General features: G+C 51.8%; 1 protein-coding gene across 7 annotated transcripts; it reads left to right on the top strand.

The window, feature by feature from the left end:
• Window positions 1-15: 15 nt before the first annotated feature.
• Stkld1 (serine/threonine kinase like domain containing 1) lies at window positions 16-19,537 on the top strand. Of its 7 annotated transcripts, none has more exons than XM_015986640.3 (19): window positions 16-349; window positions 1,534-1,620; window positions 3,588-3,632; window positions 5,929-6,003; window positions 7,035-7,139; window positions 9,006-9,076; window positions 9,787-9,902; window positions 11,141-11,259; window positions 11,464-11,627; window positions 12,481-12,611; window positions 13,155-13,238; window positions 15,005-15,121; window positions 15,899-16,039; window positions 16,444-16,572; window positions 17,402-17,530; window positions 17,605-17,733; window positions 18,677-18,817; window positions 18,991-19,070; window positions 19,304-19,537. In XM_015986640.3, the coding sequence occupies exons 1-19, from the start codon at window positions 335-337 to the stop codon at window positions 19,445-19,447; spliced, it is 2,022 nt and encodes a 673-aa protein (XP_015842126.1). In that variant the 5' UTR covers window positions 16-334; the 3' UTR covers window positions 19,448-19,537. The 7 variants fall into 7 exon arrangements, with proteins under 7 accessions (XP_015842126.1, XP_042131012.1, XP_015842128.1 ...); XM_042275078.2 differs by having other exon boundaries at window positions 71-349; window positions 9,006-9,167; XM_042275075.2 differs by having other exon boundaries at window positions 117-508.
• Window positions 19,538-19,558: the final 21 nt, after the last annotated feature.

The raw sequence follows: 19,558 nt of genomic DNA, 5'->3' as shown, positions 1-19,558 counted from the left end.
CCGCCTACCCTTGTCGTCACAGTACATGCCCCGCCCTCCACCCGACCCAACACACGGGGCCCCGCCCTTCGTCCCGTTCGTGGCGCCCTATATTCTCTGCGGCTTCTTTAAGGGGCGGAGTACGAAGACGCCGTGTGCGTGCCAAAGGGCTAGGCAGACACGCCCAGAGTCATCGAAGTCAGATAGTGGGGCTGAGGGGGGTTGGGTGGGCACACGGGGTAGTTACTACTGAGCATGCTCAGTTGAGGGTCCGACTACCGTCCTGGCCCGAGGGGATTGACGGTCTTCCGTGTACAGAGGGACAGCGAGACATAGAGTGTCTCCTCGAGATACCATGGAAAAGTATCAGGTGCTGCCCAGGGTCCGTGGGCAGCGGGGACAGGTTGAGGGCCACACAGTCTGACCCCATAGTCCCTCAAGTGACTTTCTCCGAGCCCTTCTCACAGGGCCTCAGTTTCCCTCTCTAAAATGATGACCAACCCCCAGTCTGACCTCTGGTTGGAGAATGGTGCGTGTGCCCTTCGCTCCGTGTGTCGGTATGCTGAGGTCTAGCGGCAGAACACTGAGAACAAAAACTGAATGAATGTTTTTTAAAACTGCCGTTTACCTAACGTGTCAGCCTCATTAAATGTTAGCCTCAACTATAAAAGCTTTGCTTTCATGGGTTAGATTTTCCTCTTTTGCAGTATTCTCTGAGAAGGCTTAGAGGCATTATTAGCCAAGCAGATGCACTTCTGGTAGCCAGAAACTTTTAAAGTTTAGAAATTTTTAAAAATAATAATAAAATAGTTTTTATGCTGTGGTCTGATCCACTGCCTACAGGCCTGGGCTGGTCTCCAAGGACTTCCTGATTCTATCTGTCCTTCCTGTACTGCCTCTAGGTATCTTGTCCCCTTCCCCCACCCTTGATAACTGTCTCAGCACTCAGAGATCTCAGCCACCTATACCCCACAGCCCTGACCTTCGCAGAGTCCTGGCTCTGAGGGTGTGGCTTCCACCAAAGGCTCTGGCTCAGACCCCAGAGTGCTGTACTCAGGCAAGGACCTTGCTCCCTAGGCCTCAGTATCTCTCCTGTAAATTGTCAGTAGCGAGCACCAGTCCAGGCCCCAGAGGGTGGCTGCGCAGTACCTTCTGCGGGTCTGAGCCCTGAGGGAGGCTGTGACAGCCCCAGCTTCACCAGTTACAGGGCCTTGTTGGGATGCTCTCCTTGGAGAAGGATGCTGGAAGGTGGTGTCACTGTGGTTTAGGACCACTAAACCCCTTGTCCCAGGGCAGCTTGCTCAGGCTGTCAGGCTGTCCCTGCAGTCTGGGAGAGAGTCATGAGGCTATAAATTCAGCGTTCCAGAATGGGTTTCCAGGGAGATTGTATTGGCTCCACCACCATGGAGGGCTTCTGGGTCACCTGAGGCCATTTCCTCCACAGCAAAACTGAGGGAAGATGCTTGCTTTAGGGGGCCCAGTGTGCAGTCAGCACATGCGGGAAATACAGAGCAGTGTGCACTTGCTCAAAGTCTCTCTCTTCCTTGAGGGTAGATTTTGCAAGAGTGCAGTCCCGGGGCCTTGGGAGTGAACCTGGTGGTGGAGGAAATGGAAACCGACACCAAGTACGTGGTAAAACAGGTAAGGAACAGAGCCCCAGGAGCCATGGGGGACAGTCTGTAACAGTGGCTCTCCCAAATCCAAGCTCACCATCCCAGCTTAGAGACAAACCTGGTGGGCTAGGCTGTACCATGAGACTTCCTGGAATTCCCTCTTTGCCCCGCCCCACATACACACACCTCGGGGAGCTTTACTCCACTAACCACAATGCTTGTCTGCGTGCCCGCTGTCATCTCTCTGGACCTACCAATCCTGCCAACCCAGAACAACTACCCCCATTCCACAGCCAGAAACAGTGAAACTCAGGAGCCCCATCCTCACCAGGGTTGCAGTTTCTGAGAGGATTTGAATTTGATAAGCAGTAACACAGTTCTGCCTAGGACAGGGCCATTGGTCTTACCAAGGGGGGGGGGGTAGAGGATCACAGAGACTGAGCAAAGGGCACATAACTAGCACAGCTGGGGGGGGATGTAGGCCCCCAGGAGCACCCTAGAGAGGAGTGGCTGCTGTATAAGTCCCTTGTACACCTTCCTCTGGGGTGGTGACAGGAACCTTGGGGGTGGGGGCCTGACCATATTCTGCCAGGCCTCCCAGCAGCTTCAGCCCCAGGGGGCTGGGGCTGAAGTGTTTATGTACCTCTCTCTGTTGCTAGTTAGCTATGGGGTCAGCTGCCTTGTCTCACACGCCAGTGGCCAAAATGGCTGCCTGTCTTCTGAGCAATTAAAAGAGTTTTTTAAAAGCTAGCCACACCAGACATGATGGCACACTATGATACTCGAAGCATTTGAGGGGGAAAGACTAGTAGACCTGGAGTTCAAAGCCAGCTTGGGCTACACAGTAAGACCTTGTCTCAACAAGCACACAAGTAAAACTAGCTGCCTGGTTTTTCTAAAGAAAAATCAGGCCAGGGGTTATAGGCAGGAGTCTGCGTGTCTTTCCAGTCTCTTATATGATTGTAAGAACGGTACTGAGGTTGATAACATCTCACACAGTGACACTGTCTCATGTCACCACAGCTTCCTCCTCTCTATCTGATAGCTGTGTCTCCTCCCAACTCGTCCTGCTTCGTGTGCTGTAGTTGGCCCGGCCTGTCCCCTCATACGGCTTTAGCTTGCCTTGTGTTTTCCCAGTATAAACCTCTGTGATAAACATCTTCAGAGATCTTTATAGGGTCTTCCTCTCTTGAGCACATATAACTTCCTTAGGGAAAAAAATCCATGGAGTAGGACTTCAGGAAGTATTGAAAGATTTTACTGGTTTAATTTGTTTTGTTTTGTTTGAGGGCCTCTCTATGTAGGCCCAGCTGTTCTGGAAATCACTGTGTAGACCAGGCTGGCTTCAAATTCACAGGGATCCATCTGCCTGGCTCTTCCCTCCAGAGTGCTAGGATTAAAAGCATGCAGCACTACATCACTGAGCTAAATCCTGTCCCCAACATCACTGGTTCAATTTGTTCTTTACGTTGTTTTAGAATAAGTGTTTCAGGGTTTTTGTTTCATTTTGGTTTGGTTTGGTTTGGTTTGGTTTGGTTTTGAGGCAGGACTGGACTAGGTTTTTTATGAGCCTCAAGCTCACAGAGATCCTCCTGCCTCTGCCTCCTAAGCACTGGGATTATAAGCACATGCCACCGTGTCCAGTGAATGATTTTACTATGTTTGATTAACTTTCCTAGAAATGGCAGTGGTGACAATGATGGTACTAGTGTGGGAGCCGGTAGTTGATGTGGCGGTGGAGAAGGAGGTCAAAGCTAAGGCAGAAGTGGTAGAGCTGGTGGTAGTGGGGGTGGTGGTGAAGGTCGGGGTGGTGGTCGTAGATATGGCGATGGTGGTAATGGGGGTGGTGGCGAAGGAAGGTCGGGGTGGTGGCTGTAGATATGGCGATGGTGGTAGTGGCTTGATAATGACAGTGACAGTGATCACACAGCAGTGGTAGTAGCAGCCATTGTTCACCACACACTCACATTGAGCTTGTCTTCCTCTGCCCTGCAGGTGGAGTGTATTGATGAGCATCACGCCAATGAGGCCCTGGAAGAGGTAATAATCAGTGGTTCCCTGGAGAGGATCAGGACTCAGCAAATACAGGAACTGCATTTGGTGCTCACTTGCTGAGTGACAGGGTGAAGGGAAGCCTGCAGTGGCCAGAAAGGGAGTCCATGCTCAGGACAGCCACCTCTTAATTGCCCCTTGGGACACCCTTCCCCTAAAGGCTGCTCTTCCACTAACCATCTTTTCACATTGTGTTTATTTATGATTGTTGTTGGAGGGGGACAAAAAGCACATGCACAGCCATGTGTGGAGGTCAGAGGACAACTCTGTGGACTCACTTCTCCCTCCACCTGTGTGTGGGTTCTGGAGGCTGAACTCAGATTGTCATGTTTTCTTTTTGTTTTGTTTTTGAGACAGGATCTCACTATGTAGCCCTGGCTGTCCTGGAACTCACCATGTAAATCAGGCTGGCCTCAGACTCACAGTGATTCTCCTGCCTCTGCTTTCTCCTGAGTGCTGGGATTAAAAGCGTGCACCACCACACCTGGCTTGATTGTCTGGCTTGATTGTCTAGTTTTCCAAGTAAGCACTTTAACTTGCTGAACCATCTTGACCATCCCCGGTAACTATCTTTTTTAAAAAATCTTCTTTTTGAGCCGGGCGGTGGTGGCGCACGCCTTTAATCCCAGCACTCGGGAGGCAGAGGCAGGCAGATCTCTGGGAGTTCAAGGCCAGCCTGGACTACCAAGTGAGTTCCAGGAAAAGGCGCAAAGCTACACAGAGAAACGCTGTCTTGAAAACCCCCCAAAAAAAAAAAAAATCAAATCTTCTTTTTGGACAGTGGTGGCACATGCTTTTAATCCCAGCACTCAGGAGGCAGCAACAGGCAGATCTCTGAGTTCAAGGCCAGTCCGTTCTACAGAGCGAGTTCCAGGACCACCAAAGCTACACAAAGAAACCCTGTCTGGAAAAAAAAATTCTTGTTTTCTTTACATTTGCTTAGTGTGTGTGTGTGCATGTGCATATGTGTGACTCATAGCACACTCGAGCAATTCAAAAGACATGGTTGGGGAGTTGGTCTCTCCTGGTGCCTTTACTCACTGAGCCATCTCACAGTTCCTGAAGACGTTTTCTTTAGGGTTGGGGCTGTAGTTCAGTGGTGGGGCATGTGCCTCAATTGCTCAGAGCCTGGGTGCTATCCCCAGCACTGGGGAAAAAAATGTTTTTTCTTCTAGTTATAAAAGAAGAACAGTACCAATTTGGGAGACACACGGAGAAAGTGTTTGCAAAGAAAATGTCAACTAGCTAATGAATTGGGTGTGCTAGTGCACACCCACAGTCCTGGCACTGACTGGATCTTTAGGGCAGCCTGGACTGCACTGTGAGGCTCCAGCCCAAGGGCTGAGATGTGACTCTGTGGTAAAACCTCAAGTATGCAAGGCAGGGAAAGAGGAAGGAGTCAAGGAAGGGCAAGAGGATGATTAATTACCCTCACACAGCCACAGGTGAGGCAGTTACCAGCTTTATGGACAGCACCTATGAGCAGTTCCTTTGAGCCTTTTTAGAAATCTCACCCGAGGTGAGAGGTGTCTCCTCCTCCATGATGGTCAATTGTGAGTTGGTTTCCTTCTGGAGTTGCCTGCCCTTGCACGTTGCCAGTCAACATCTTGTGTGTCACACACAGTGTCAGTGGGGCAGGGAAGGACCTGGTCATATTCTGACATGTGGAAAGAGCATGGGAGGTTCCACCATCACACTGCCATGTTGTCCATTCCCATTCCCATCTGCCAGGCTGGGTGCTTTCCCATCCAGCTTCCAGGCAAAGCTATTGCCCATCTGGCAATATGTCCAGGAGGCCATTTCTGCTGCCTGATTGGGTTTGTTTCCTAAGTACTTTTCTCACTGTGACTTTGCACAGCACCTTCTCCAGGCCAGCCTGGCTGTTTCCTCTCCTGGCACTCCTCTGGGTCTGCACCAGTTCATTGGTGGTTGGGGTTGTGCTGGGTATCAAATCTAGGGCTCTATGCATGCTAGAGAAGGGCTGTATTCCTGAACTTACACCCCAGCCTGTCACCATTTGTATATGTACTTGTGGGGCTCAGAAAGGTTGAAGAACAAGTCTTGGTCACATAGCACAATCACCCCATTCTGGAGACCCACACCAGCCTCCTGGCCTCTCTCCAGCAGGCTGCACAGCTTCCTTGCATACACATCATGCCCCCCCAGCCCCCCTCCGCCCCCCCCTCCAAGCTGGTGGCCCATCTCTTGGTTGAAATATGTAGCAGAGCTTGAAATATGTAGCAGAGCAGTACTGGCTGAGATACTCTGTTCCCTCTCTGTACAGCTGATGCCCCTGCTGAAGCTCCAGCACCCCAACATCTCTCTGTACCATGAGATGTTCATCATGTGGAACAGTGAGGTGGGTTGGAACACCTATAGCCCCGCAGCTGACAGCATGGAACACACTGAGAGGCTGGCGTTGCCTGAGTCCTGTGGGTGATCTCAAATGATCCCCTAACAACCTCATCATAGGAGACCTGTCAGCCCATTTCACAAAATAGGAAGCTGAGGCTAAGAGCAACTACTTCTGGGTCCCCCCGGTAGAAGACAGCTAAAGACAGCTAAAGCTGGAGGTCAGGTGTTAGGCTCCCCACTGCATCTTTAATGGTGGGGTTTTGGCTTCTGTAGAAGGGGCTGAAACTAGGAAGCTGCTCTTCTGCCTCCTCCCCAGTTGTCCCAAAGCTGTGGACTCCTTACTCCCATGGCTCCAGAACAGGTTACTAGATAGGAGAGCAGGGTGGGAACACCACTTTCATTTCATGATGGGGTCTGAAGCCCCAGTGCCTCACAGTTAGTGGATCCTGAGTGGGGCTTCCCAGACCTGTGCCCTATGGGCAACAGGACTTTTTGTCTTTGCAATGAGTAGGGTTCTCCTAAATCACACCTCCAGAAGGATCAGAGGAGACTGGGGGGCCTCTACTGTGGCCCATCTCCATCAGTTTCCTTGCTAGGCTAACAACTCGGGGCTAGGGATGGCACTCACTGCATGAATCCTCTAGAGTCTCCCAAGGACCCTGAAGCTTTCAGAGACGATGTTTCACTGGAGGAAACCGAGCTGGCCATTGGCCACATACTGGGCCCTGAGCAGGGTAGGATACTCAGTCTTAAGAGAGGAACTATCCTGCAATCGAGCAGTAAAGACCGTTCCACAAAGGGCTCTGCATGTGCAGAGGCCAGGAACAATTGCAACGTTCAGGAAAGGTCAACTAACAAGGCCTGATGTGGTACGGCACAGGAATGGGAGCAAGAGAGTAAGGGGTCCCCACTGGGCGGTGCTACCATTGCCACCACAGATGATGGCCATTGGAAGATGGCCTGGAGCAAGAGGTCCTACACGACCCCAAGGCCCAGACTTTGGGCAGCTGGTTATGGGGCCTTATGTTCTGACAGATCTCCTCTCTGTTCCTCTGCCTGGTGATGGACTATACCACCCAAGGAACCTTCCAGACTATCATGGAAAGTAAGAGGAGGATGAGCGAGAATATTGACTCTGAGGTAAGAGACACTCTGGGCCACCAGGTCTGCAGGCCACCTAAACCTATACCCCTTAAGTCTCCTGTAGTGGGAGACAGAGGAACTGAAGGGTCTGACCTAGGTTTCTCTTACATGTGCAGAGGCATTATGCCACTGTATGCACATATCTCAAGTGCATATCTTGATGCACTACAAATGTGCACACACCACTAGCAGCCGCAGCCACCACCCTGTGCTAAGAGTTAGACATCCTTAGGACCCAGAAGCTTCTAAGGCAGAAGCAACTGATGGGGCTCTGCCTCCAAAGACTGTAATGCACTTCCTAAAATTATCAAGATGAGTTCAGTGTGTGGCTCAAAACTGAATACTCATTGTTCACTCAGCCCCATGCCTCTGAGGTCTAGCCATGCCCTGGTTCTCCCTGTGGTCAGCTAGACACCTTTGTTCCTGGCAAGGCAGTGCTCAGTGGGGCTGCCTCTCCTGCACTGATGAGCCTTTGATCACCCCCAGTTCAGGGCTGGAGAGTAAGGCTGCCAGGAGCATCGTGGAAGGGCTAGTGTTTCTTGCCTAATCGTCTAGGACTGGGTCGCTGGGTCAGACAGCAGGGGTGTAGCTTCAGGAGGTTCTAGCAGAACCTGGTGGGTCAGGGTTTACTTTCCCCAGAAGCAGAGAGGGTGCCCCTTCCATATGGCCCTCCGGCCAGTCATCATTGGGCCTGTCTTTTCCCTGTCAAGAGTTCAGGGGTTAGTGACATTTTGTTATGACTTAAATTTGCACCTCCCTACCAGTAGACCTGTCAAGCACATTTTAGATATGTGTTTTTGTTTGTTATGTTGTGTTTTTTTTTTTTATAATTATTAGTTTTTCTTTTCTTTTCTTTCTTTTTTTTTTTTTGATTTTTTGGTTTTTCGAGACAGGGTTTCTCTGTGTAGCTTTGCGCCTTTTCTGGGACTCACTTCGTAGCCCAGGCTGGCCTCGAACTCACAGAGATCCGCCTGCCTCTGCCTCCCTGGTGCTGGGATTAAAGGCGTGCGCCGCCGCCCGGCTTTTGTTTTGTTTTGTTTTGAGATGACCATGGACTCACTAGTTAAGGATGATCGTGAACTGATACTCCTGACTCCACATTCTCAGTGCTGGGATTGTAGGCCTCCTTCACCACATCCAGCAACATGTTGGCCATTCAGAGTTCTTCTTCTGTGCCTGTTTGAATCCTCTGTCCATTCAAATTGGGTTTTTTCTTACTGATTTGTAGACATTCTTTTACATGATATGAGCACACTTTACTGAGAGTTTCTATGCTCCTGCGGGCCAGACACCATCTCCCCGAGAGACTCATAGGGGGCATGTAGCTCTCTGCATTGCCTGCGCCTCGAGGGCAGGCTCTGGAATGGGCTTGCACCTTTGACATTGGTGGGAATCTGGGAAACAGAAATGTTCACAGAACCATCAAGTGAGCTCCTCTATCGGGATAGGGGCCACAGTGGGAGGATGTGGGCTTCCTGCTACCCAGCCAGTCTCTGGCACCTCAGGGTGTCTCTGAATCCTAATGTGGGACTCCGGAGTCCTAGGTACATTGTTTGAAAATGGTAGCCCCAAGCGCGAGGTGCACTTTGTTACTCCCATGATGTTCTCACAGGCTCTTTTCACTCTGACGGCATAAAGTGCAAGCTCTGACAGGCACTGAGGCTTCAGCAGATGTAGTACCCACAGGGGTCACCTTCCATGAGCAGCATGGCCCAGAGTGGCCACTGGCAGCCCCACAGCACCCAGCATCTCCAGCACTGTCACTGTCCCACTGACTGTATGATCATACAAAGCTCTGCAGAGACCTCCCCTTAGGGAGTTCCCAGGCCCCTTCCAATGCCACATCCCTGACTTCTTCCTCAGTGGATGCATACCATGCTGAGCCAGGTGTTGGACGCGGTGGAGTACCTACACCAGCTGAACATCGTTCATAGGTGATGGGGCCTCCTCTGGAGACTGACCAAACCCCCCAGGTCCAGATGCCAAAGCCCGGGGGACAGATCTGGGCAGGATGGAGCATCTTCTGTGAGCTCCCTTTCCTCTTTTCTGAGAGAACAGGGCACCTCCCCAGGAAGCCTCTGAGTGTCTGACTCACCCCAAAGGCACAGGGCTGTGGGAGTGTGGGGGCCAGGCAGGGTGGTTCTAAAGGGCAAGGAAACAGAGATAAGATGCCAAGGAGGAGAGGTGAGGTTGCCTGCAATGGCACAGCCTCTGGACAGGCCAGTATAAGTTGCTGCAATCCAGGTCCAGCCTTTGATCCCTGAACCCAGCTTCAGGCCCAAGATCTATGGTGGGAAGATCTGGGAAATAGCTTCCCCCTACATGGGCCATGTGTGCAAAAAGAATGGGTTCCCATGTTAATGTCACCAGATGTACAGAAAAAATGGATACCTTCTCTAGTGAGGAACTTCAGTGTTTGTACTTACAATGCGGGGGGGGGGGGGGGGATCTTCCCTAATGTATAGAAACTGAGTAGAAGTCATGTTTTAAGAAATAATTATTTAATAAGTGGGCTGAGCAGGGCATTTTCTTGAAGAGTGAAAAGGGCTAGAACTGGGCTGGGAGAGCAGGCTTAAGGCTCAGGCTTGTACCAGTCCTACCCAGGCAGCTACATGGCAGCAGGGGTCCCTGCTTTTGGTTGCAGGAACCTGAAGCCTTCCAACATCGCCCTTATCAATGACAACTACTGTAAACTGCAGGACTTGAGCTCCCAGGCACTGATGACCCATGAAGCCAAGTGGAATGTCCGAGCAGAAGAAGGTGGCTGGGGGGACGGGGGAACTAGGAATGAGTGGCAAGGGAGGTGGTGGCTCTTGGCACCCAGGGGCAGTGGCTACCCTTGGGCTGGGTTCTTTGGCTCAGAAGGTCCAGAGACTTCCTATCAAGGGCATAACACAACAGACATGCCTCTGTGGGTAAGGTGCAGGGTCCAAAGGACACCAACATGTGAGAGAGAGCCCTGGGGAACAAAGCTATGGTTGTGGTCCTCCAAAGATGTTGATTCTTGTGGGGAAGAGAGCACCCAAGAAGGACAAAAGCTGTATTTGGGAATACAGAAGTCCTCAGGGATATAGGCACTGACCATGCATGTTACACAGAGGCCTGAAGTGGCCCAGGGGATGAAAAGATGGTAGGGTAAAAGGGGTAGAGTATCAAGTCTGTAACAGCTGTCCCAGATAGACAGCAACACTGGAAGGGAATTCCGAGTCCTGCGGTGGCAGTGGTTGTCCTTGGCACACAGAGTGTGGGTGGGTGAGTAGATGAATGGGCAGGCAGATGGGTGGGTGGGTTGGTGACTAGGTAGGTACATGGAAGGGTTGTTTGGAGGTGTCAATGGTGTGTGTCCTTGGAGTCTGGCCCTTTGCTGATTGGCTGGGAAATGGAGCGAATACCCAAGTCCAGGCACACTGATAGGACAGGGCAAGGGCGCTGTACTTTCGGTTCTTTCTGCAGGGTTTATGTTTAGGAAGAAGGCAGGGCAGCCAGAACTTTGCCCTGAGGTCCTGACATTTAGAGGGGATAAGCTGTTCAAAGAGGGCCACACTTTAGTTTTTCTGGAACATGGCTCTCTCATCTCCTGCTTGTTGCCACACAGACAGGCAGGCCCTCGGGCGAGCCTGGCAGACACTTGCCCGGACAGACAAGCCTCCTTGGTAAGGTTAAGGTCTGTCATAACAATGGCCTCAACTGCCTGCAGCTTGCACTTCTCATCTCACCCAAGGAGGGCGACTGCCAGGCTCCTGACTTAAGTCCTTGCAAAGGACCATTAAAATGGGGACAATATAGCTGCGTATGATAGAGCAAGCTTGGAGTCTCAGCACTGGGAAGTGAAGGCAGGAAGATCAGGAGTTCACGGCCAATCTGGGTACAGTCGATCCTCTCTCAAAACACTAAAAAGGGGGGTGGTAGTGCTGGAGCAGGTTTGCTCTGCTCTGTTCCCTGTCCCCAGGGAGCGAGCATGGGACTCAGTGGTTCTCCCACCTTGGTCCTGCCCACAGACCCCTGCCAGAAGTCCTGGATGGCTCCTGAAGCTCTCAAATTCTCCTTCACCTGCAAATCTGACATCTGGTCCCTGGGCTGCATCTTTCTAGACATGGCCACCTGCTCCTTCCTGAACGTGAGCTTCCCATGGAGAAGCCACCTGCCCTCACCCTACTAACCACGCCACCCTGACCTTCCCTCTGTCCCATGTGGGCTACAGTATGCTCACTTTCCCCAGACCCCTGCCTCAGCTCTTGCTCAGCCTGGTGAGGGAACATTGACAGCCCAGCCTTCTTCATGGCTAAGGAAAGTCCAAGTCAGATGCCCTCTTTCCTCAAAGGACACAGAAGCCATGCATCTGAGGAAGGGCATTCGCCATCACCCAGGCAGCCTGAAGCCCATCCTGAAGACCATGGAGGAGAAGCAGATCCCTGGAGCAGAGATCTTCTGTTTGCTTCTGCCCTTCATGCTGCACATTAAACCCTCGGATCGACTAGCCATCAAGTGAGCTCAGGGCTGGGTCTTTTTTGAACCCATCAGTGTACCTTTGAGCATCTCCCCACCTTCACACACAGGAAGTTGTCTTGATTCGTCCACTCACATTCCTCAGCTACCTGGCAGCCCCTAATCTTGAAGAGATATATGCTGGGGATTTTGGGTTTTGGTTTTGAAATTAGGTCTCACTCTGTGGCCCAGGCTAGCTTTGAATCCATAGTGATCCTCCTGCCTCAGCTTCCTGACTACTAGAATTAAGATGTGAGCATCTGGCTTGAATATGTCTCTGAAAAAAAAGATACAAGCAGCCCTACTTTCCCAGTGAGTACTGGAGAACAACCTCAAGGATACATATCACTTTCAGGAGCCCAGGGAAAGTTTCTGTTCTAATAATGTCAATCAGAAAACCTGTTCATGTTGTTGTTGTTGGTTTGGTTTGGTTTTGGGGTTTTTGAGACAGTTTCTCTGTGTAACAGCCCTAGCTGTCTTGGAACTCCCTTTGTAGACCAGGTTGGCCTAGAACTCAGAGATTCACTTGCCTCTGTCTCCTGAGTGATGGGATTAAAGCCCTGTGCCACCACCGCCCAATGTTCATATGTTTTTAAGGAAGAAAGGGGTATGAAGGCAAAAGTGCTAGACCCAGGACCATCCTTGGGGGCCCTTCCACAGAGGGAGTCCTATGACTTCACAGAGTAGGTCCCTAGAAGTGGAACTACAAAGGTGGTTACTAGATACACATAGGACAGAGAGCCCCTACCCACCAGGAAGGCTGGTGTTCAGTATCTGCCACTATGGGTCACCCATAGCCCAAGGCAGAAGGAAGCTCCTATGGAAAGCCACCTGTATTCTGTCCCTCTGCCAGGGATGTGATCCGAATCACCTTCATGAGCACCTCCTTCAGAAACTCCTGTGTTGCTCTGAACATGCACCGGCAGGCGGTTCCCATTTTCATCACTGATGTGCTACTAGAAGGCAACATGGCCAACGTCTTAGGTGACAGTGGGGACACGGGACAGTGCTGGGAGCTGCTGTGGCCTTGGCATTAGTTTTAGAGGCTTAGTGTCTCTTTCCCACAACTTGGTCTTAGACCTGCTGCTTATGCATGATTAGTGGGTGGGAACAGTTTCCAGGTTCCTCCTGGAATGCTGTATACCCTCCCTGGCTCTCAGTATCCTGGACCTGCCTGTGCCCTGCCCCCCCCCCTGCTCTCATTGGACATGTCCCCTGTGTAGTTAAGACCTGTTCACTGCCCATGTTCTCCAGAGTCCCTTTGGCTCCATGCCCTGGACACCAGGTGTCTTCATCACTCAGGCTGTGTGCTTCCTATGTGCCAGCGTGTATGGCAGCAGGCACTATGGCTCAGAGATAGGCTCCCAAAGACTTGGATTTGATTTTGGGTGAGTTCCTGGGCCTGAGCACCCTCCTCTGAAAAGTGACAATAGGAGTGCTGCCTTGTAGCCTAACTGAGGCAAGGCTAGGGACCGCACCCCATGGCTTGGCCTCAGTAGGGTCTCCTATATCCTCTTGTTCCTGCAGATGTCATGCAGAACTTCTCCACCCGACCAGAGGTCCAGCTCAGGGCCCTTAACAAGCTTCTGACAATGCCAGAGGAAGATCTAGGTAAAGGTCCTGCACCTTCCCCAGAGGCTCCCAGGAAAGGCTGGGAGGTGGATATGGAGCATTGTGGATGGAGGTGGGCACTGCCAGCCTTTCACTGCAGGCTCTTCTGGCCAGTGCTGCTAACTGGAATTCTTCCTGATCCCGTGCTTACTAGCAGAGAAGGGTAGGAGAGAGGCTGGCTTCTATGCATGATTTCAAAAGGTCAACAGGAAATCCATCTAGCATTAGCAAGAGGATGGAGACACCTGGTCAGCTTGACCTATAAGGAGACAAAGCTTTGTTTAAAAAAAAAAAAAAAGGACCACTTTTGGGGGGTTGTAGAGGTACTAGAGACTGAGACTGTACAATGCTGGTTAACCATTTCAATGCTGAACTACCTCCCCAGCTCTTTGGGGGTTTTGTTGTTGTTTGTTTTTGAAGTTTAAGAAAGAGTCTTACAAAGTTGCCCATCCTGGTCTCAAACTCACTGTGTAGTCCAAAAAGTCACTGAACATGTGATCCTTCTGCCTCTGCCCCCAGAGTGCCTACAACTACAAGTGTGCACCATCACACCTGGTTGAAGAGCCTCATCCACCTGTCCCACCGTCTCTACAGTGGGCATCTGAGTTGCTTCTTGTTTTCCACTTTTATAAACAGCACCATGATTGATCACCTGGCATACTAGTCACTTGGCATATGTGGCCGTACGTGCTTGTCAGATGTGCCTCTGAATAACAGAGACATCCCCCATAAGCACACCAACTTGCCTTCCTACCAGAACGCTTGAGAACAGCTCTTTACCAGCATCACCTTTGATGGGTATTAAGCTTCTTGGGAAATTTTGAATGTCTGCAGACATGCTTTCCTGTCTCTCCTGCTCAAATATCATACTTGTATGCCATCCATACGCCCTTCCCTCTAGCTAGTTCACCACTTCCTCCATCCTTTCCTTCCTGTAACCTTCCATCTGTTCACCCACCCATCTTATCCATTCCTACTTGTCTGTCTATCCACAAAACACATCCAAAGGATACCAAAGGTGGTTAGGACAGTGGAGGTTACATGAGGCTGAGGTGTGACTCCTAGTGAGTTAACAGACCCTTCATATTAGCCATCACTCTCCTAACGTCCCTTTTGTAGCTAAACTGTGACCAAGATGAAGCCCAGGATAAGGTAGATCTTGCTTTTCTGGAAAACAGGGGCTATTATCCCCACAGTGGGCCTCACCCACCACCTCAGAGCTGCCTCTTCCTCAGCCTTGTCAGAGTGGACTTCCTGTAGCTTTTTCCTGGGCATCAGTGTTCCTGAATCTGATGTCCTCATCACAAGCCAAGTCTCAAGACAGTCACGGCCACAGGCCCTGGGGTCAGACAGGCTAGGTTTACACAGCCATGTAATGCCAAATGCTCACCACTGACTCTCAGCTTTGCTGTCTGAAAGTGAGGGCTGAGAAGACCTGCTTCATGAAGCTGCTCCAAGTGTATGGTGTGGCAGAGCTGGGCTTGGTGTTATTGTGCCTGTGGTCTTTCACTCAGGAGGCTGAGGCAGGAGAACTGCTAGAGCCCAGGAACTCCAAGTTAGCTTGGACAACCCAGAATGTGGACCTGGGCAGATGGTGTGCTTCCCGAACTCTGTGAACACGTGGGCTGATCGTCCTTCTCTGCCCTTGTGTTCACTCCCCTGGACCCTCTGTATTCACTAGTGGGCTCCCAGCAGCCTCTGGGCATCAGGTCTGGGTCACACAGCCCAGCTGTACCCGCGCTTCACCTGTGCTGCGTGCTCCACAGACCTGCCGTGGCCCACAGAGCTGGTGGAGGAGTTGATCAGCATCATGAAACAGCACCAGAGGATCCTGGACATTCTGGTCAGCACCTGCTCCCTGCTGCTGCGTATTCTGGGCCAAGGTGGGCACCAGACTGGATGGAGAAGCCCCACCCTCCTGGGTCCTCAGCCTCAGCAGCTCCTCCAACTTCCCACCTATCCCCAACATCTGCCTTTCCAGTCTGTTGTTCCCTTCTGTGCCTCTGTGACTCATCTCAGTGACAGAGGGCACAATGAATGTCTGCCTACACCAGGTCTACATGGGGCCTGGCCCAGCCTGCTGGGACCTCTCGACTGTACTCCAGCCATGTCCCAGGAGCTGGACAGGATGGTCTAGTGCTCTTTCCTAGCCAGGAGAGGCTTGCCAGCAGGGGCCAGCACTGCACTAAAGTCCTTAGTAGACACCTCCCCAGCTCTCAGGAACAGGAAGAAAACTAGCTACTTCTTTAAGCCCGGAGCATCTAGTTACCCCTTTACCTTTCTAGTCTTAATACTGAAGGCCTAGCCATCAGATTGTATCTTTTTTTAGGGGTGGGGGTGGGGCAATCAAATCCAGACCTTCTTGCATACAAGGTAAGCACTCTACCACTGGGCAAGAGCCCACAAATACTTTATACTAAATGTTCATGCCCAGTCATTGGGAAGGACCCAGGAAGATCTTGAAGGCTGGAACTGGAACACCACATCCTTGGTGAGCAAGGTCCCATGTTTACAAAGACCTGCCCAGTGCCTAGAGAATAGGCAGATCTGTTTCTTTAATACAAAGAGGTGATGCTGTCCCCACTAGGGAGGGCGGATACTTGTCTACCTTAGAGTCTTAACTGTGCGGTTAACCCATGTTCTTTCTCTGGCTCAATCAGCACTGGCACAAGACTCAGAAGCGGAGATCCCGAGGGGCAGTTTTATTATCTCTTTCCTGATGAATGCCTTGAGGAGCCACCCCAACTCCGAGAGGCTTATCATACTGGTCTACAACCTGCTCACTATCATCTCCAGCCAAGGTGAGTATGCGGGCCTTCTGCCCTTCCTTTCTGCTCTGAAAGTCCAGGGACAGAACAGAGGCATCCCTCAGGAGAGGGGCAGGAGAGGGGCTCGTTCCCAAGATGGGATAGCCATACTGTTCTCTGCTCTCAATGGCAGCCATGGGCACTACTTGAAGGCTGAGGACAGCAGCCAAGCATCAAACGGCTGGCTAATAGGTCAGGTCAAGACTAGCTAGGCACTGGGCCACTCCAGGTCTGACTTCTCACCCACACTAAGCACACTTGAGTGAGAAGGGTATTAGAGGTAGGCATAAAATAGACCAGCCAGGCAGACCAGGTGTTGCATCTGCCCATTGGGAAAAGGCAGTGTTGGGGAAAGCTTCTTGGATACCTTTCCTCCAAGTGCCTGTGGCTGTCCACAGGGTTGCTGTCTGAAGAGCTGGAGGAAGAGGGTTTGTTTCAGATTGCCCAAGAGCAACTGTACCACTTCCAGGACGACAGGGACATCTGTCTCGCTATCCTAAGCCTGCTCTGGTCCCTTCTGATAGATGGTAAGGCCCCCCCTCCACAAGCCCCTCTGCATGAGACCTGCTGAAGCAGTAACTCTCAACCTGTGGGTCACGACCTCTTTGGGGGTCAAACAACCCTTTCACAGAGGTCACCTAAGACCATCAGAAAACAGGTATTACATTATGATCGTAACAGTGGCAAAATTAGTTATGAAGTAGCAACACAAAAATTTTATGGTTGGGAGTCACCACAACACAAGGAACTGTATCAAACTGTCACAGCATTAGGAAGGCTGAGAACCGCTGTGCTAGAGCCTCTCTATCAGCAGTTCTCAGTCTGTTGCAAGCCACAGGTGGAGAGCTGCTGCTCTATATCTTGTCCCTTAAGCACAGGAGGGCAACCCCAGCCCCTTGGGGGTTCTTCTGAGAGTCTAGCACATAGGCACAGTGAGACACAAGTGAGGTAAGAGAGGAAGGCCTTCAGGACACCTTATGCAATGAGTAGGCAGCCCCTGGCTTTAGAGGTCAGCCAGAACTTGATGCCCTGTTCTGGTTTTTGGTTTAGGATGGAGGTTCCGAGGTCTGTCCTTCCCCCTCTTCTAGATACTGTCTTACCCTAGGAAAGAGGGCTCCAAGCCGTGGCAACCCCAGAAAAGTGCAGAAGCCACAAATGCAAAAAGTCCTCATCTCTACTGATGAGTCTACTGCAGACTCTGGCATTGGCAAGCCCCAGTTCCCATCTCTGAGGACATCTGTCCCCTCGAGTCTCCTGTTGTTCTTGGTGGGAGGGAGCCGTGTGGAGGGGTACGTAGACGGCAGGTACTTCTGCTCACACCTGGCCTGTTGTCTCCCGTCCTCGTCCTGGGTCTAGCTGCTACTGTGGACAAAGAGCCTTTGCACCAGTTCTCACCTGTGGTCATCTCGGTGCTGGCCAAGCACGCCGAGGATGTGGAAGTAGCTGAGGCTGGCTGTGCAGTGCTCTGGCTGCTGTCATTGTTGGGTGAGCAGCCTGAGGTCTTGGTAACAGGGAGGGTGACCCTGGACACATAAGGCAACAAGGCTTGTGCTCTGTAGGCTGCATAAAGGAGACTCAGTTTGAGAAGGTGGTAGAGCTGTTTCTGAGAAGCATCCAGCTGTGCCCTGACAGAGTACTGCTGGTGAACAATGTTTGTCGTGGCCTGGCCAGCCTCGCAAAGGTATCCGGTAAGTCTGGGGCAAGACAGGTTGCCACCATGGAGGTGGGACAAAAGCTGGCTCCCTCCAGTGATGTCCACCTAGTGACCCCAAACTGGAACAGGAGAAAACAGCTTTCAGGAAATACCACTGGGACTTTTCGATTTTGATGTCTTGGGACCACATCTCCGCCTATACACCTCCCACAGCTGCATGGATTTCCTATATCTAGGTCTGTCTTCAAGTGCAGGCTTATGCCAGGCCCCACGCTAAGCACTGGCACAGTGGCACAGCTGTCCTTTGTAGAGATCCCTGGGCCGGGTCATGGTCACCAGTGGTGAATGGCAGGGATGCTCTCACCCTTGGTTGGTAACGACTTACCTCCCTTGCTCCAAGAGCTGTCTCCTTGGTTTCACTCCTGCTGGGTTCTACTCATGCCAGTCTACTCAACTACCCAAGCTGGTGGGGGCCCCTGGAAGCCGTTAGGATCTTAGCTCCCCCTGACTTATCCTGACAGCCCTGTACAAAGCAGCACCCTGTGGGGGGAGGTCAGCCCCTCTGACCGTGTTAACTGCTGCAGGGTAGGAGGGCCACCTGCCCCAGAGCTCTTCTCCAGAGTGCCACATCGGAGCCTCCATTTCTGTGACGGGAAAAGGAACACAAGTGCTGTGTTTCCCTTGGGCATGGGGCTCGCTGCCAACAGGTGCAGAGCTGTGCTGCAGAGAGGCAAAGTGGTGCCGTCACCTCTTCCGGCATTTTACACAGAGCGGGGGGCAGCCCTGACCTCAGGAGCTGCCTCCACAGAAGGCTGGGGTTCCTGGCCCAAGAGGGCTCTCCCAGCAACCCGAGGACCATAGTCATGCTCCTTTCCAGGGACACTGGGCACAGGGGGCTGAGAAGCAAGGGCAGCTGCAAAGGAGCTATGCTAGACTATACTAAAAGCCCCAATTCCTTGCTCCCCCCCCCCCCCCAGAACTGGTGGCCTTCAAAGTGGCAGTACTGGAAGAAGGCAGCAGCGGCCTCTACCTCCTCCAAGATATCTACGAGCTCTACAAGGACGACCCTGAGGTGGTGGAGAACCTCTGCATGCTGTTGGCCCACCTGGCTTCCTACAGTGAGGACCCTTTCCTTGTCCTTTCGCTGCCAGGAAGGGAAGGAGCCCTAGAGCCTGGTCTCAAACCCCTGTGACTTCCCACTCATTCATTCCAAGCAAAAGTAGCACCCGACTGACCTTATCTGGCTGGTGGGCAGGGATCCTGAACCTCATCACCTACTCTGCTCCTGCAGAGGAGATCCTGCCAGAGCTGGAGTCTGGAGGCATCAAGGACCTAGTGCGGGTGATCCGGGGACGTTTTACTTCTAGCCTGGTAAGTCATGGTGACACCTCTATCAAGCCAGAACGCTTACATGGCACTGACCCAGAGCTCCACGTGATCTTTTCTACTCCTCTCTTCCTGTGGCTGGGCTGAATCCAATCCCAAGGGGGAAGGGTAGTTAGACCACCTCAAAGATTCCATCAAGTCAGGGGGTGTCATCAAAGTAATTGCTCCTGGATCCTGAAGCCACTGTGACAAATGGTTCACTTGTTTCCTCCTTCCAGGAGCTGATTTCTTATGCTGACATAGTACTTCAGGCACTAGAAGCGGCTGCACACCCCAACCCCCAGGAGCAGCAGCTTGAACCTGCTTCAGGGCCGGAAGCCAAGGTCTCCTCCCCACCTCAGGATCCCATCTTCCAGCCCTGAAATGCTGCCCTTCTGGTCCTGGAAAGTATCACCAGGACCAGTACTGTATTTTGCACTCTGTGGTGACTAATAAAGAAGCCTTAAGCTGTTCATGGCATGCCTGGCTGTGGT

Source organism: Peromyscus maniculatus, chromosome 4 (assembly GCF_049852395.1).
Source record: "Peromyscus maniculatus bairdii isolate BWxNUB_F1_BW_parent chromosome 4, HU_Pman_BW_mat_3.1, whole genome shotgun sequence".
NCBI classification, from domain to species: domain Eukaryota; kingdom Metazoa; phylum Chordata; class Mammalia; order Rodentia; family Cricetidae; genus Peromyscus; species Peromyscus maniculatus.
The sequence above is the reverse complement of the archived record's forward strand: the minus strand, read 5'-3'. Positions and strand labels throughout refer to the sequence as shown.